Genomic DNA, 16,319 nt, shown 5'->3' with positions numbered 1-16,319 from the left:
TTAGCTTTTTTCTTAATGTCTGAATACTAAGCAACTGAGAAGGAAATTGGATGGGAGCAGGATGAGTTTCTCTTTAGATGAAGGTAGTTTATTTGATGTCTTTCCTATCAGTCATTTTGGTGTTTATAACACTATTGAAAGTAATTGTTCTTTGAAAGTAAGGTGTTTATATGCTTCTTTTATATAAACTCAGATTAAGGGAGAAAAAAGAAATCTGAGAGGATGAGCATGATTATCTGTCAGTGAAGAAGAGAATAATATATTCCTTTACAGTAATTCCAAATTTGTACATCTTTGCTACATTTATCTGTCCTGAATCTCAAAGCAAGGAGAAGCTAGTGTCTTCTCTTAACTCCTGTAAGAAAGATGGCATTTTTATTGTCAGCAGGAGATAATTTTGAGCTGTCTTGTTGTCTAACAAGTTTCTCTAAGACAGTTTGGATTAATTCCTAGCCCAAGGAGTCTGTGGCTCTCATCTGTGAACATGTATAGGATTGCATTTTAGTTTTTTATGTTGCTCTGGTGGTCCAAAAATGCCAATTGTATTAATTTTATTTTGTCCATAATAATGTCTTGTAGATGCTCTTTGATACCCAATATTGTATGAAGTAAATAATTTACAAATTTTCAGCCAAAATTGACATAAATAAGCTTTAGGAATGAGAGTGTTCTCGTCAAGTGACCATATATGCTCTCTACTGCTTGTATCATTTAAGCAAATTTTGATTTTCCTCCAGAAAACTTGTGATAATTTATTTCAAAGTTTTATTTTGCATCAGTTCTTTAGACAGCAGTATTAGTTCTTGGCTTGTGTTTTGAGGTTTGATTCTTTGAAATTGAAGAACCTATGAACTGAGACAGGCTTCTCACAGCCAGAGCTTTTGGCTGTGATATTATCTCTTGCACTGTTCTTAGGGACTTCCAACCACAGCTTTATCCTTAATTAGGGCATTAATTGGTCTGCTTATCTTGGCCACTGGCATTTTTGAACTTTTTAGTTGTTTAGTATATTTAAAGTTCTTTGCAAAATATAAGTAACAGACATCAAGTTCAGTAGTTGTTGAGTGAAAATGTGCACATACAGTTATGTAAGTCTCATTCACTTGGAAGAAAATTCTTGGATGTAATTTATAATGTAGCTATCTAATGGAGATCTAATTACCATAGATTTTACTGAAAAATAATCCTAAAGTATGTGATTTGAACCGTGATATAGGAAAAAACGAATGTAATGTACCACAGCAAAGTTAGAATTACATTCAAAAGCAGCAGCAGAAAAACATCCAGCAACAAGAGATAACTTACTTTCCTTTCAGTCTGCCTTTACAGTCTCTTGAGAAAGTGAAAAGTGCTTTGGATTGCAATCAACCTAGATGTCCATACTGCTACTTCTACTGATTGGAAATGTTGACTTTGAAATGATGTCTTGGTGTGTGCACGTAACTAGCAGAAAGAAGTGGTCTATATTTGGATGGTTTGCATTCATTTATGTGCTGAGGGTTTCAAAAATTAAAAAATACCTAATTTTTCTGGTCCTATTCTCTCATGCACAAAAGAGAAATTGCTCTTTATGTTGAAGAATACAAGGTAGTTTGAATTGTTATTAACCAGGCACAAGCTGTGGGGGTTATATAATACACTGATGACATTTAGCTCTTTTATGTAGTTCCAGTGTAAGTTCAATAGTGTAAGTCAGGAGGTTTTCATAAGAATTGTCCTAATTTTAATCAACCAAAATTCAAATCAACTTTTGTTGTGAGGAGGAAGCAGCAGGAAGAAACAATGAGGTTTTGTATGAGAAACCTGTTTTTGATAACATATAGTTTAGGAATTTTGTTAAACATAAGCCTTAATTTGTTAGCCCTCAGGGAATTTTGCAAGCCATATATTTTTTCCTAGACATTGTGGGAGTGAAGACTGTTAATGAATGTTCTTTTCCACTGCTGTGCCTTTATTATTCTTTGAGTGAGGCGATTACTGATCTTCAATTAACTGATATGGGAATTCAGCCTAATTATATTTAAGTTTAGTAACCTCCATGTGTTTCTAGAGCATGACTATAGATAGTTTTTGAAGCTGTAACATACATTAATTATCAAATCATGTCATTTTTCATCTTCCAATTAAAAAAAAACACCCATTATCACTTGTTTGCTGGTTTATATGCTTGAAAGTACACCTGGTGTCTGAAAAATAGTTGCAGAAACATTAAATATTTTCCCCTCACCTACATAAAATACTCTTAATTATTGCTGAGTATACTTTATTGAATCACATGTGGTTTGTATATATTCTTTCTTGGAATGTTGACTATGGGAACCATCAAAACTAGCAAGTGCCCTGGAGGTAGGTATGTTTCAAAAATGGTTACATGCCAGAAAACTTTTTGAAAACTTGGCTGGATCATTTGGGTCTGTTTTACCAAGCTGTAGCAGTGCAAGCTGTGGAGTGTTAGTCCTCTAAACTCTATCAAGTAGTTTATTTAGATTTCTTGCCAAGTCTTTGGGAGTTTAATTGTGCTGTGGCTCACTGCTGGTCTCATTACTGTATTGATAGACATAGTGAGGGGAGCAGAACCTCATGAATAAAGCATAATAAAATAGAGCTGTGAAGATGCCTTTATTGCAGCTAAAGCTTCAGTGTATATTATGTGTTCAAATGAATAAAATGCAATATTCATCATCTTCAGAGATGCAGGAAGTATGGAACCGTGACAATCTTGACATTGTGCAGGAATAGGTTTAATTTTAAAAAATTCCAACTAATCATCTCCTAATGTGGATTTACAAGCTCTACCATATATAAAGAAATCTAGATGCCTAAAAAAAAGATTTAAATTGATATTCTATTGATAGGTTGCATGGAAGTTAGATGCTCACATTCAGCTTGGATTCAGCTAAGGCATTTATTGAATGTCTAACTGGGAGGGACAAATAATTTCACCTGTAAAGCAGCTGAGAGAGAAATGTTGGTATTTCAGTGTGAATTATCTGGATACTTTATAAAATTGTTGGGTAGTATATGAAGCAAATGCAATTGTCATTTTTGTAAAAAAAAACCCTATTAGTATCAAAGCTCTCAGTGATGTTTCTCCAGCAGGTCATTTCTGTTTAGTGTTGGATACAGAAGGCCTACTGGGTCTTAAGAATGTGTTAACGTATGAGCAGAAAAAATGCTTTAAATAAAAGAGGACTATTTCACCATATAACTTGCAATTTATACCATGGCTAAGTATAACAATTTTGACTGAAACACTGTAAGAGTTGATCAGTTTTCTCTTTAATTATGCAGTTCTTTACTGTGACTTGGCAGTGTAGGGCTGGTTTAAAGAGCTGTCTTTTTATTAACACTTTCACCACATGTAGAAGAGTAATAATCACACAGTGTAGAACTAAATTTCCGTTTCCATATAGGTTTTCATTTAGAAAAACAGAAGAAAAAGGGCAAACCCCCTTAGAAGTGAAGTGTTTTAGAGGAATTAAAACTACTTTCAATTACATATTTTCCAAACTAATAATGTAATGCTGTGCATTTATATATGGATGTATTGGAAGTGCCAGACACTACTTCAGAATATTTTGTTAATTAATATTCTAGTTCTGTGGGTTTTAGGAAGATTGTGTTTGAAATTAATTCAGTTTCACTTTTTCAAAGTAAGAGGGTTTTTATTACGCTTTTTCTGTGCGTTGTAACACAAATAGTTATTTTTGGAAGGGGGAAGGAAAAGCTCTCCCTTTGTGAGTGCCTTTTCCCAGGAGTGTCAGTACACAAGCTCCTAAAGAATTGTCTGAGTCCTTACAGAGCAGAAGGTAACAATTGCTCCATTGATTCTAAAATGCACAGAAGTCTGTAGGCAGGACCCCAATTAAGATCTGTGGTGCCTTTTTACTGGGGTATTTGTTAAAGATTACCAATCTTGATAATACTGAATTTCAAAAGCTAACTCTTTAAACTAGAAGAATAGGAGAAAGAAGTAACAATAGCTCAGTGATTATGGTCTCATATTGTGCTTGCTTTTGTAACCCATACATCAAAAGAAAATTACCCCCAGAAGGGGTGCTTTTGGGTGCACTGCAGCTGAATTGTATATTATGTTTCAGCTTCGGGTTACAAAAACAATCATGTTATGGAAGTACAGTCAGCAGCAGGATGCAAAATCTACCTCCTGGAAGGCTTCTGAATTTTTGTTGAGCCCTATCCTAAACATGTTATAACTAGAAACACCATTTTTCCTGTGCTGAGAAATTGTTTGTCATTTGCTTAATTAGCTGCCAAAACGTCAAGGTTTTAAATGGAAAGAAAAAGAAATAGAGAAAAAGCTAACTCCAGTTATATTGTAACAGTATGTAAAGCAACACTGTACTCAATTGCTTTTTTCCACTTCCTTAGAATATCATGATTTTTGTTTTCCCCAGCTGATTGAACTCATCAAACAATATTGATCATCTGTTGCTATTTTTTTTTGTTCTTATAAAATCAGAATATGAATCCCCCACTTCCGCCACCACCTCTCTTGTCTGCTGCAATCATTGCGTCGGCTGCTTCTGGACCTCAGCCTACAGGTGTCATACAGAGGTCTGCATCAGGATCCACTGACCAAGTGGCACATTTACGACAGCAAACTCGTCCAAGTGTGTGAGTAAAATTGAAACTTTTCTCCAGACAGAAAAATGGAATGAGATCACTAACTTCACCTATACATTTAGCACAGCAGCTGGCTCTATTCTACTGGAATTGCCAAAAAGCCAAGCATGCAACTTAGAAAAAAAGCATGCAGAAAGGTGATATCCCCAGACAGGTCCTATACTGAACATTGTTTATGTCTTAGATAAATATAATCAGCTGTTGCTGTGTATAGAAAGAACTCACTTCAAAAATATAAAGTATTTATCATGCAGAAGATGAATGAATCCTTGCGTTAGCACTGAATACTGCATAACTCAAAAGTGTCATTTCACTGGAGTGAATTTATTCAATGTTTTCCATTATGTATGGTATGAAAAGGCTATTCTCATATGGAATAATTTATGCCAAAACACAGAAAGTGCTGTATTTAATTTAGACTGTTAAACGTGTTACTGTCAGACTACTTGTGTCAGTTGCAATTGAAATTTGACTGAAGATTCTACAGTGCACTTAATTAGTGGGTGGCAATTTGGAATGAAGGCAGAAAGCTGCTAGCTAGCATTATGTCTTCACACAAGCAAATGTGCGTCATCCTTTTGGGTGAAAATATTTGGTATATTAGCATGTGTTGCTAACAACATCTTTCTTCTTGAAAACTTCTTTGTGTGCAGCTTGGGGAATAAGAACCATAAAAGAAAATGTTAAATTCAGGAGATGCTGAACCATCTAATGGGACAAGTTTGAATAAGGACTGCTTTTGTTCTGTCCTTGTTGTCTTCCCACCAGGTTTCCTCCCACTCCAAAAAAGTACCCTTCTTGTATAGCAGGTGCATCTGGATTTGGGCTGTTTCTTGGTATTAGGCATTTTAACATTGCTTCTTATGGATTATTGCATCTAGTGCTGTTAATCAAGTTCCCATCTCATTTACTCCCATCTTCCATCTTCAAAGGGTTGCTCTATATGAGGATACTAATGAAATTTGGAATAAATTAACTAAAAGGGAAGTTAATGAGCATCAATTAAAGCAGATCAAGTGCTTTTCCATAGAGCTTCAGTGTGTGGCTTTGTAGATCACTGCTAAATGATGTACCAGTAAAGCCTTCTGCTGCCAGTGTTGCCTTTATGTGTTGCCTTTAGAGTGTGTTTTTTACTTGCTTTGGGTACCTGTCTTGCCTTTAAAGGATTTTTGTAGATATTGCAAAGTTTCTTGGGTGGACAGCAAAGAATAAAAATGTAATAAAAATGCAAAAAGGAGAAGCATGCAGTTAATGCTATTGTTACTGTGCACAAGAGAAATATCTTGATGAAAGAATGTTTTCTAAAGCTGCTTTTTGCCCTTGGGGTTACAAGGGGAGTGGGAAAGACTGGCACTGCAAGTAACTGTGGAGCCTTTTTCATAAAAAGGGATAGTCTAGCCATCTACTTAATTGGCTTCCTCTTGTGAAAAGTACATTTTAGAGAAAATGGGATTTATTGAAATGCTGTTTTGCATGGGCCTGGGTCAATAATTTTCTGTATGGTTCAAATGTTTTTTTTAGGTTCAGATGCAGCAGAAAATAGAACACTGAGGTAGTTAAAATGGTGTCACTTTGTAATAATAGAGAACTGTGCAACCCTATTTGAAAATTTTCCTAGGAACATTCCAAGATGGAACTACAGGAGCTTCAGATTTTTTTTTAAACTTTTTTCCTTAAGAATTTTTTTTAAGAAAAAAATGTAAATGTTTCTGAACTCTCAATATGCTTTCAAATGCACTGTATTATGCTGTAGTGTTGCTTAGAAAACATGAAAGGAAATAAACTTTACAAGTGAGTTAGCTGCTAGCCACCTTACCCATAGACTTCAATTTCTAGTCACACATCTTCTTTCACACTGAAGTTTGCACAGGATCTTCCACTTTTGCATTTTGAAATGTAGTTCTGATACTGATCTTTCACTCCCAGCTATTGGAACTTCTCCATTCTCCCCAGCTCTCCGAATAAAAAAGAAATTAATGTGTCACAAAGTGTAAGAGATATGAGAAGCAGGTGTAGGGAAAGAAAAGTGGCATAACTGGGATGTGTAGTTGATAAACACCTACTTAATTAAGATCACTAACTTCATTAAGAAGATGGACAGTCCTGTTACAAGTCCATTCCATTAAAGTGCCCTTCAGAGGATATTCCTAACTGCCATTGTTTCCCCTTAATATTACCATAACTTCTGTTTTAAAATTGTAATGGTATGATGGATTATCACAGCCATTTCTGCCATGCCTTCTCTTCTCTGACTGAACTCTCTGTGCCAGAAAACACAAGTGATGTTTTGAACAGTTTTAGTCTTATCGTTTGCATGTCTTTTCCTGTCTTTTAGGTATATTGCTATCTACCCCTACTCTCCTCGAAAAGAAGATGAACTGGAACTGCGGAAAGGAGAAATGTTCCTGGTGTTTGAACGCTGCCAAGATGGCTGGTTCAAGGGAACTTCCATGCATACAAGCAAGATTGGTGTTTTTCCTGGAAATTATGTGGCTCCAGTTACAAGGTACAGTATTATACAGGTGTCTAAATAGTTTAGCTAGTTTCAAATCCAAAATTATTGTTCTTGTATTAAATGCTACAAATGCCTAATAGAAGACCTGTGGGTTTTAGTAACTAGCTGATTTTTTTCAGTTGTGTTTTATTGTTTGCTTTAAATTTTGGCAGGACGGTGACAAGTGCATCACAAACAAAAGTTCCCATGTCTACTGCTGGCCAAACAGGACGAGTGGTGACTATGGTCAGCCCTTCCACTGCTAGTGGAACATCCCAGAAGCTCCAGGGGAATGGTGTGGCAGTGAACTCCAGCACAGTGCCCACAGCAGTGGTTTCTGCAGCACATATCCAAACCAGTCCGCAAACCAAGGTCCTTATGCACGTGACAGGACAAATGACAGTCAACCAGGCTCGGAATGCAGTTAGAACAGGTAAAAAAAAAAACCCACAAAATTTGTTACCTGTGGTAGACAAACTGTAGAGTCCATCTTGACAAATGGACTCTCACTGGAGTGAGAGTCTGTGTAAGTATTTGCTGAGGTTTTTTAAAGCTTTTCTTAATGTCATTGTTTAGAGTTGAATGTTTTCTGAAATAGCAGTCTGAGTTGTTCGATCTTTTATTATTCTCCTCTAGGCAACTGTGTGTATATACATACTCCCACTATTGGGAATTTATATGCAAGTACTTCAGGTGGAATTTTTCTTTTTTTATTGTTGTTCCAGCAGTATCTGGGATGGGGACATTCTTTGAGCTTTCCCACTCATATGCAATTCATATAGTAATAAAAGTGATAAGAACATCTGAGTCATAGCTTATTTTTTGTGTGTTAACTGCATAAGAGCTACAGAGTGGTCTAATTTAGCATTCACTTTTAAATTATCTTCTAACATCTTTGAATACCTTTAGTGTTCCTTTTCAGGTCTCTGGCTCAAGGTTGGTCCTTAGGCATTCCAGCTTGTTCTCTAACCTTGACTGCAATTTCTTTCAGCTTTGACTCTGAAACACTTAGGCAATACTGGCTTCAAGATCTGTATGATCTATGTAATAAAATGCTGTATTTCTGAAAGGTGTAACTCTTCATTTACTGTCTGGGCCAGGCCACATCATAGTGAAACATGCCTTCTTGTTATTTAAATGCAGATCCAAAAAGACTGATAGTGGTGTTTTCAAGAGGTTTCTGTTTACCAAATCCATGCAGTCCTCTGTGGGTTTGCCAGGCTAAGAAAATACCACACAACTGGAGCCAAATCTGTTCCAGTTGCTTCAAGGGCCTCAAAAGAATAAGAAAAAAAAAAAAAGAAAACTCCCATTTCAGACTATCCCAATGTTCCCCCTTGGAGCCTTGAATTTAGGGTCTGTGATCTCCTGACTGAACATCATGACAAAAGGGTTTTTTTAATCACAGGATTCTTATTGGCAGAGCAAAAGAGAAAGCAAACAAAGTGGTAATGGTATGCTCTGTTATCGCCATAAGAGGGGTTATTTCTTATGGTCTCAAGACCTATGGATTAGCCCACTTTTCAGAGTCATGCATCTCCTAAAACACCCTGTGCATGTTCAGATGTCAGCATCAGGTTTGCTTTTGAAGGTAGGACAAATGTACATATGTCTTTACTTATTTTATTTCCTTAATCAGCCCCATCTTCCTGCAGTCCGATCTGAGACTGGAGCAGGTGTGTTAGTCCTCTGTAACAACTTTATTCTTTGCCTTTAAATAAAAATAACCAGATGCTGCTGGCAACTGCTAAGAGAAACTAAGCAAAGCATCTGTACTTTCCTGCCTCTTAGGCACAGGTGGTTTCTACTCTAAAGCCTTCTTTTGAGCTGCCTAGGAGCTTGCAAGTGACAACACAAAGGAGAAATCTCCTGTGGGCTCCACAGGCCTTTCTGACCCTGCATCTCTGCACTGCTGTCAAGATGAATAAGCTTTTACACTTCCATTCAGCTGAGAATATGACAACATACTTCCCACTGATTTTTCAGGTCCAAAATGAAAAATCCGAAGGGACTGGACTCTCATCACAAATAACTTAACATTGGATTGTGCAAAGGTGTGCTCTTAGTCACAAATACAGATCTGTCCCTTATAAGGACCTGAGCACTGAAGCAATAATGTCTGCTTTATGTTCAAACCTTACAGAGAAATTTGTAGTAAACATCTGAAACATGACCCCCTTGAACTTTCCTTAGCACATTCACTGAGTGTTAATCTTTGGGTTAGGTTTCACAGGTTAATGCAGAGCTCCAGCTTCAGTTCAGCTCAGGACTTCAAGGACCATGCTTCAAATGACCTTAGTGAGACACTGAATCACCTTTGCTGAGGGAGTATGCATCCTTTGACTGGAAGGATCTATAATGAAAATATATATTCTGCTTATTTCATTAAAGGATAATCTCTATGAAAACAGGGTGACTTGAAGCATTTTTCCTGTCAATTCCATCAGCAATAAGAAAACAAAACCAGAAAGCTCCTCCATGTTTATCATACATAAATTGCATGTGAGTGTACACATATCTTGAAGAATAGCAGCTACTTCTAGGAAAACTGATGTTGTCTCATGAACAAAAGCCAGCATTAATAATTGATTTTTGACCCAAAAAAGTCTTTCTACCATTTCTTTATCTTTCTTTTGAAATGTTCATGCTACTCAAGAGTTGGGAAGGGTCAGCTACAGAAGAAGAGGTTATCAAACAACTAGACATAGCATATAAGTGATGTGGTTTTTTTTTAATAAAAAAGAGAGAATTTGTGTTTCTTACTGCAGAGGTTGTAATTGGGTATAATACTGTAGGATTGTTATATAAAATTTGGGACCTTAGTCAGTCTTCTCTAATACACTGTTGCTGCAATCTAACCAAATTACCAGAGGAACTTGTAGAAAGCAGAATGAAGGGAGCAAGTGCTGGAAGTTTGGTTCCAGGATTTCACTTAAAACAAGTCTGAAACTCTACTAGTATCTGTAAAATCAAAAGTTGATAAAACTGAGATGCACATGCACCAAGTTAGAGGGATGACCCCTTCTTAGATGGAAAGTTTCAAAGTATTTCAAGGAGAGAGGTTGTGCAGCCCTGGGGTGCTAAATTTTGGCTCATACCATTCAGTTATGTCTGTATATCCTAACACCCAGTGGTGCAGAGATGCTCAAGCTGTTGAAATGGTCTAACAGCATGCATATATGACTGACCACATGACTTAAAGAGCAGTGTAACTTCTTGGAAGGGATAAATTAGTTCATGCAAAGCTCTGTGCTTGCAGCTTTGCACTGCAGCCCAGGTTAATATACTCAGCCCTGTGCTATGCTCCAGCTTCCAGTGTAGATGTTCCTTTTATTTCACATGGGTATGAGTAAATCCACTTTCTATATTTAAACATCCCAAGAGACAACAGCTTACATTTTCAGAGAAAGCACTCACAGCAGTAATTGCCACTGTGCTTATTGTTTGAAAGACCTGTGAAATCTGTTGTGGATTTTGTAAATAGTTTAGGGAAACAATCTAATTATGTTTTTAGCAGCTTCTCTAAGGTGTGTTTCTTCCTACTTTCCTTTATATGTCCTGACAACTACACATGGTATTAAAAGGAACAAACAAGTTCCAGGCAGTATTTAGCTAGCTCTTAGGTACTAAAGTGTAATCTTCACTTTGCATCTGTCTGTATGCGAAGCATTTGACTTAGCAGCTTGGATTTCTCTTCTGTTGCATACTGGTGCAAGTAGGGGAGCATATGCAACTGCTTTATTCAGGTGAAATAGATTTGATGGTGTGTATCATGTCATTACAGTAGTACAAATGGAAGTTATAAAGGTAAGAAGAAAACTTCTCATGATTGATTAGCTGTAACACAGTAACTGTACCTCACTTTGTGTGTCTTGTGAAAAGGTGAACTCTCACATTTCATTCTTTTATTCCAGTTGCCTCACATAGTCAAGAAAGACCTACGGCAGCAGTCACACCCATACAAGCACAAAGTCCAACCTGCCTTATTCCTGCAGCTGTGATCATTCCTCACCACTCTGTTGCCTCCCAGCAGCTCCAGCCCCAGCTTCCAAATACTGCTGCTTATGTCACAGCTGTGAATGTAAACCGCTCAACCATCCCACTGGCATGTACTGCAGCTTCTCTGAATTCTCCTAACATTGCTGCTTCATCTTTGGAGGGAGATATCAGTGGAAAAACTGCAAACACTCACCCTGGAGCTCCTGCATCTCCAGAGAGTGCTTTAACAGCTGGTGGAAGTGCTGCTGTCAGTAAAACAGACAAGGATGGCAAGGTGGGTAGAGAATTAAATCATTCCCTTGAATTCTCCTATTTTCGTCATGCAATCTTTTAAGAAATTTAAGAACACAGTCTAAAAAACCCACATGAACTTGCAGGAATGTAAAAATTTCAGTCTAACAAAATAAAATTAAAATCAGAATTCTTTTAGGTTACCTTTCTTATTAAGCAGGCACACTGAGATACTATGGAAAACACATTACCAGCAATGTTTATTGGACAAAGAAAGAATGCACATAACCATCTTTTTTAAATGTAGGACAGTGGAGTCTGTAGAGATTCTGCTTTCCTTCCTTCTATTTGAAGTATTTCCTATGCGTGTCAATTAATTCTCACTGTTCACCAAGCAGTGTGATTATATTGTTGTCAGAAAAATTCTTCTAGCTTTGTAATTGACTTTGTTTTATAGTTGTGATGTAGTTAGGAAACTTTTTTCTCTTTGTGACAACTGTCTTTGTATCTCAAATATTTTAGACTTAATCTTACTACTCTTCAGCCACATGTACTCCTTAGTGAAGTTTATGAAGATTTTCATCTTAAACTGTACAATAATGTCAGCCACTTTTTAGTTACTTTTTTTTATTATTGTTGAATGGACGTGCCTCAAACTTAATTTTAAAATTACTTTAGCCATAGACATTGAAACCAGACTGAGGTGCCCTTAGAGAAAACCTATTTGTAGCTTAATGTGAATGATGCTAATACAGGATTGTTTTAATTTCCCTGAGTTTCTCTTTTTAGTTGACATTTGCTAGACAGTATATTGTTGCTGAAATGGCTCTAAGTTATTGGAGATTTAGGAAAAAGGACTGAGGATTTTTATTCACAAAATCTACTACATCCCAGGCTATCAAAAAAAAATTCTCATTGCTCTTGCTTTTCTCTGCCTATGCTTAAATATTATTTTTGTCTCTAGGGTTTACAATCTGGCACTTCTCATAAGCACTAAATTCACTCAGTCAAAGGGTTGGTAACAAGATCACTGCCACACCCTTAAAAGAAAAAAAAGACAAGAAACACAAAAGCTACTTAAATAATTCTCTTCAGGCTAGGTAATAGTCTTCAGAGATTCTTGTCTGGACAAGCAAAAAGAATGTTTACAATCCTCCCCTTTAGCAGAGCAGCAGAACACAATGCATTACCCTTGGGGCAAATTTTTGTTAGATCATGAAGGTCTTCCATTACTAAAGGAGGATAAATAAAAGAAACTTACCTAAACAGCAGCTTCCAGAGCAGATTTTTCTTCCTACTTGGTTTGAAGTGATTCTTTGTCTTCCCAGAAACATCCATGTTGATGAAATATTTTACTTCATAGATTCCTGTTTTGGTAATATTAACTCCTCACACCGTTTTCTAGACAAGCTTTTGTGACAGAGCCATTTCAATTAAAGTTAAACCTTAACCTAACAAAGTGAAAGGACTAGTTTATGATCTAAATTACTTGCTGTTTTCCTCTTTAGAATGTTAATAATTTTCTTTTTCTTTTATTATTTTCATTATCTCTCTAATGTCAAGTATGTCCTTGTAATTTACTGAGTTCTCTCTGAGCACGATGTCATCTATCAGAAGGAAGTGTTCAACTCTTTATGGGACAGCTTTGTTCTAAAATGAGGCACTGCTTTTGGTTCACAGAAAGAAAAAAAAGGTTTGCTGAAACTGCTTTCTGGAGCATCCACGAAACGCAAGCCTCGGCTGTCACCTCCAGCGTCACCCACCCTGGAGGCTGAGCAGGCGGCGGCAGAGCTGGCCCTGCAAGGTGCAGTGGGGCCAGAGGTTCCCTCAGCAGGGGCTCACAGCAAAGCTGGCTCCTGTCCCACCGACAGCGAGGGCCCTGCGCTGGCACAGGAGACGCTGCACCGCAAAGGCACTGCCCTGGATGGCCCTGTCCCCATCGCCCCGCCACCGCGGCAGCCTTGCTCCTCACTGGGGCCCGTCCTCAATGACTCCAGGCCTCTTGTGTGTGAAAGGTAAATTATCCTGCAGCTAGACTTGGGCAAACCTAGAAAAAATCCATTCTCTGACACTTGTAGTGTGTGTTAGAACTGCTTCAAAATGCTGAGGTTTTATGGCAAGATGAAACTTACTTTTTAACAATTCTTTATTTACTTATCAACCAATACTTGTGTTTATATTTGTTTACTTTTCATGTCACTTTAAAGTTTTTGAATGAATAGACACTCAAATATGATGATCACAGGTTTGGTATGAGAACTGAGGTAGACAAAAGAGGCCTCCTATTTTTCAAAACAGAAGCACATTATGTTTATGAACTTACTAGTATCAGGTTAGTCCTGATTATTAGCAGTGTATAACTGCCAACCTAAATATATGATGAATGAGACCTTTATCTATCTATGTGTATACTTCTAAATATTTGATTTCTTGAGCTTTTACAAAGATGCTTTTTACTGCCTGAATGCCCCATGGCTGTGAATCCACACAAGCTCTAGGGTGGCCTCTGTGCTCTGGTAAGTGAGTCTGAAAAACATTCAGATGTCTGGACTCTCAGACTGACAGGCAGTTGCTTAAATGTTCTGTGACTTTTGTGTCCACCCATAGTTTTTCAAGTTTCAAGTCTTCAGTAGAATGTGAAGGAAGTGGCAGTATTCTAACTACAGGATCTTTTATTTTTCCTGGTAGCAAACAAGCAGTATGAGGAGTGTCATAGGATTTCTTTTGCAGCAGCTACAGGATTGTGTGGTGTACAGAGAAGAGTTACAGTATTAACTGTAACAGTAGAATTACAATATTAACAGCTCTAGGACTGAACTGATTGAAGCTGACTATTGTAGACTTTGCTCTGATGCTGTTAAGTCATGGTGTGTGGGCATCCTATTATACTTCCAGAAATCCACTATCCTAAGCTATACCCGTGTCTTAAAATCCAGACAGTGTATAACTTTCTACTTGTCTTTTAGTTCACTTCTGTCATTCCTCTAATATTTTTAAAAGGTTATTTCTGCTCCTACACAATTTCCTTGCAGGAGATTTCTATTTCATACTGAATTTGTGAAGTAGATTTACATTTATACATTGAAAATAAAACCTGAAAGACTCTTCTTTAAGAATAACATCATTCATTTTCACATTATCATAAGTCTGTTTGGCACATTAATATGTTTTTATGCTTTGTATGTGAAAATAATATTAAATTCATTGTGAAAATAATATTAAATTCATTCTGGCATAACCAGTGCATATTAGCGTAAAGCTCTATCATCACAAAAAGTAGTTTTTTCACTTCCATAATGGAAATTTTTTTTCACAGAACTACTTACAGAAAACGATGCTATATATTTTTATTCATCTAGTAATAACATATACTCAAACATTCTTTCTATCCTTACTATTACCTAAGTGATAATTGCTACTGAAGAAGCATTGCTACAAGATAATTCTCAGAGGTAGTCATGCACTGTTGTCAGTGTATTTAGACAGAATTTCATCTGAGTTCCCTTTGTCTTTTTCAGGACAGGACTAATTTTTTTTCCTACTGATGTGCCCTTGCACATTTCCTTTGGCTGAATTTCTTAAAATGTGTTAGTTAATAATACTTAAAATTTACATTGTACTCAATATCCTCAAAGTAATTTATAAGCATTGATAGCAGTCTGGAAGATGTGGTGGGTAAGAATCATGTGGCATCTTCAATGCAAATTTGATTTGGGGAGGGAAATATTCATGAGGATAAGCTCAACAAAAAGCTGAAGAACAGAGAAATCTCCTGCTAGGATTTTTCTGCTCTTACATCTCAGAATTCCAGTCACAGATTACAGTGTAACTGTAGAATTCCAGTTTAGAGAATTCCAGTCACCTGAGACTCTGCAGTGAGGCTCACTCATGTCTTCTGATTCTCCAGCCAATACCCAGGTTGTCTTGGGGTGATTTCTGGTATTGGTGCAGTGCTGACAAAGCCAAGGATCATTATGTTTTCTTTACAAAGATTGGCCCAACTCCCTGTAATTCCCAGAGCATGCTATGCTATAAACATACAGGAATTTAGTTACCTGAGGAGTTTAATTTTTCTATATATGCTAAAAGAAAACTTCAAGCTCTTTTAATGAACTTTCTCTTTTAGAGGGAAATGTTGCTTAAAAAGCTTCAAATTTTTCAGTAAATATACAGCATTGTAACAATAAACTACCCAGCACTCCACAATGGTGTTAGAGACTTAAAGTTGAACCTAAATACACATCACTGCATATCCTAAATTATAAAATGAATCTTTCATCCAGTTACAGTGAAAGAAAAGCAGTAATTTTGTTCTGTGATTAAAGTGACTCCAAGTAATTTCATCTGCCACAAAATGACTGGTGTAACATCTGCTCCCAGTGAGCAGGCCAGTGGCTTTAGAGGGCAGCAAGCCTTCCCACATCTGGCACCATTTAATGCTGGTAATTAAATGCTGAGAATCACTCTGCCCTCGATGGGCGTTGGTGATCTGTAGGAGTCAAGGCACCCACTCAGAAGACACAAGATCTGCACAACAGCAGGGCACACTTGAGCTGGAAAGTAAAAATCCTAAAGGCAAGGAAAAAAAGCTAAATCAAGAAGCTGAGTAATAATTATTCGTTTAACTTGTGTAATGGTAGTAATGCCAGCTTTCTGTGTTTCTCTCAGCTCAAATTTTCTGCATGTGAGAAAGTGTTATTATTCACTCATTGATCAGGAAAACCACAAACAATTGTCCAAAAATCAACCACAACTAGGTGGGCATAAAAGCAGTGTTTTGTGTCCAGTGAAACAGAAGGAACAAAGAAGTGGAGAAACACATGAAAGATATAATCTTTTCCATGTTGCTGAAAAGTGTGAGAAATGCTATTATTAAAAATGAACAGCCGAATAGAGAAATGTGAAGACAGACCACCACCCTCTTCAAAATAAAAGACAAATTCACAAATAC

At 37.0% G+C, this 16,319-nt stretch overlaps 1 protein-coding gene across 2 annotated transcripts in view; it reads left to right on the top strand.

Moving 5' to 3' along the window:
- The window catches only part of SH3RF1 (SH3 domain containing ring finger 1), an 82,476-nt gene that overhangs the window by 60,883 nt on the left and 5,274 nt on the right, over positions 1-16,319 (top strand). For both annotated transcript variants that reach the window (XM_039700225.1, XM_039700226.1), the window contains exons 7-11: positions 4,481-4,635; positions 6,980-7,150; positions 7,312-7,571; positions 11,053-11,411; positions 13,049-13,383. In XM_039700225.1, the coding sequence (XP_039556159.1) occupies positions 4,481-4,635; positions 6,980-7,150; positions 7,312-7,571; positions 11,053-11,411; positions 13,049-13,383 (1,280 nt within the window). The remainder of the gene's footprint in view (positions 1-4,480; positions 4,636-6,979; positions 7,151-7,311; positions 7,572-11,052; positions 11,412-13,048; positions 13,384-16,319) is intronic.

Source organism: Passer montanus, unplaced genomic scaffold (genome assembly GCF_014805655.1).
Source record: "Passer montanus isolate IOZ18808 unplaced genomic scaffold, ASM1480565v1 scaffold14, whole genome shotgun sequence".
NCBI lineage: Eukaryota > Metazoa > Chordata > Aves > Passeriformes > Passeridae > Passer > Passer montanus.
Note: the sequence above shows the minus strand (reverse complement) of the source record. Positions and strands in the feature narration are given on the sequence as shown.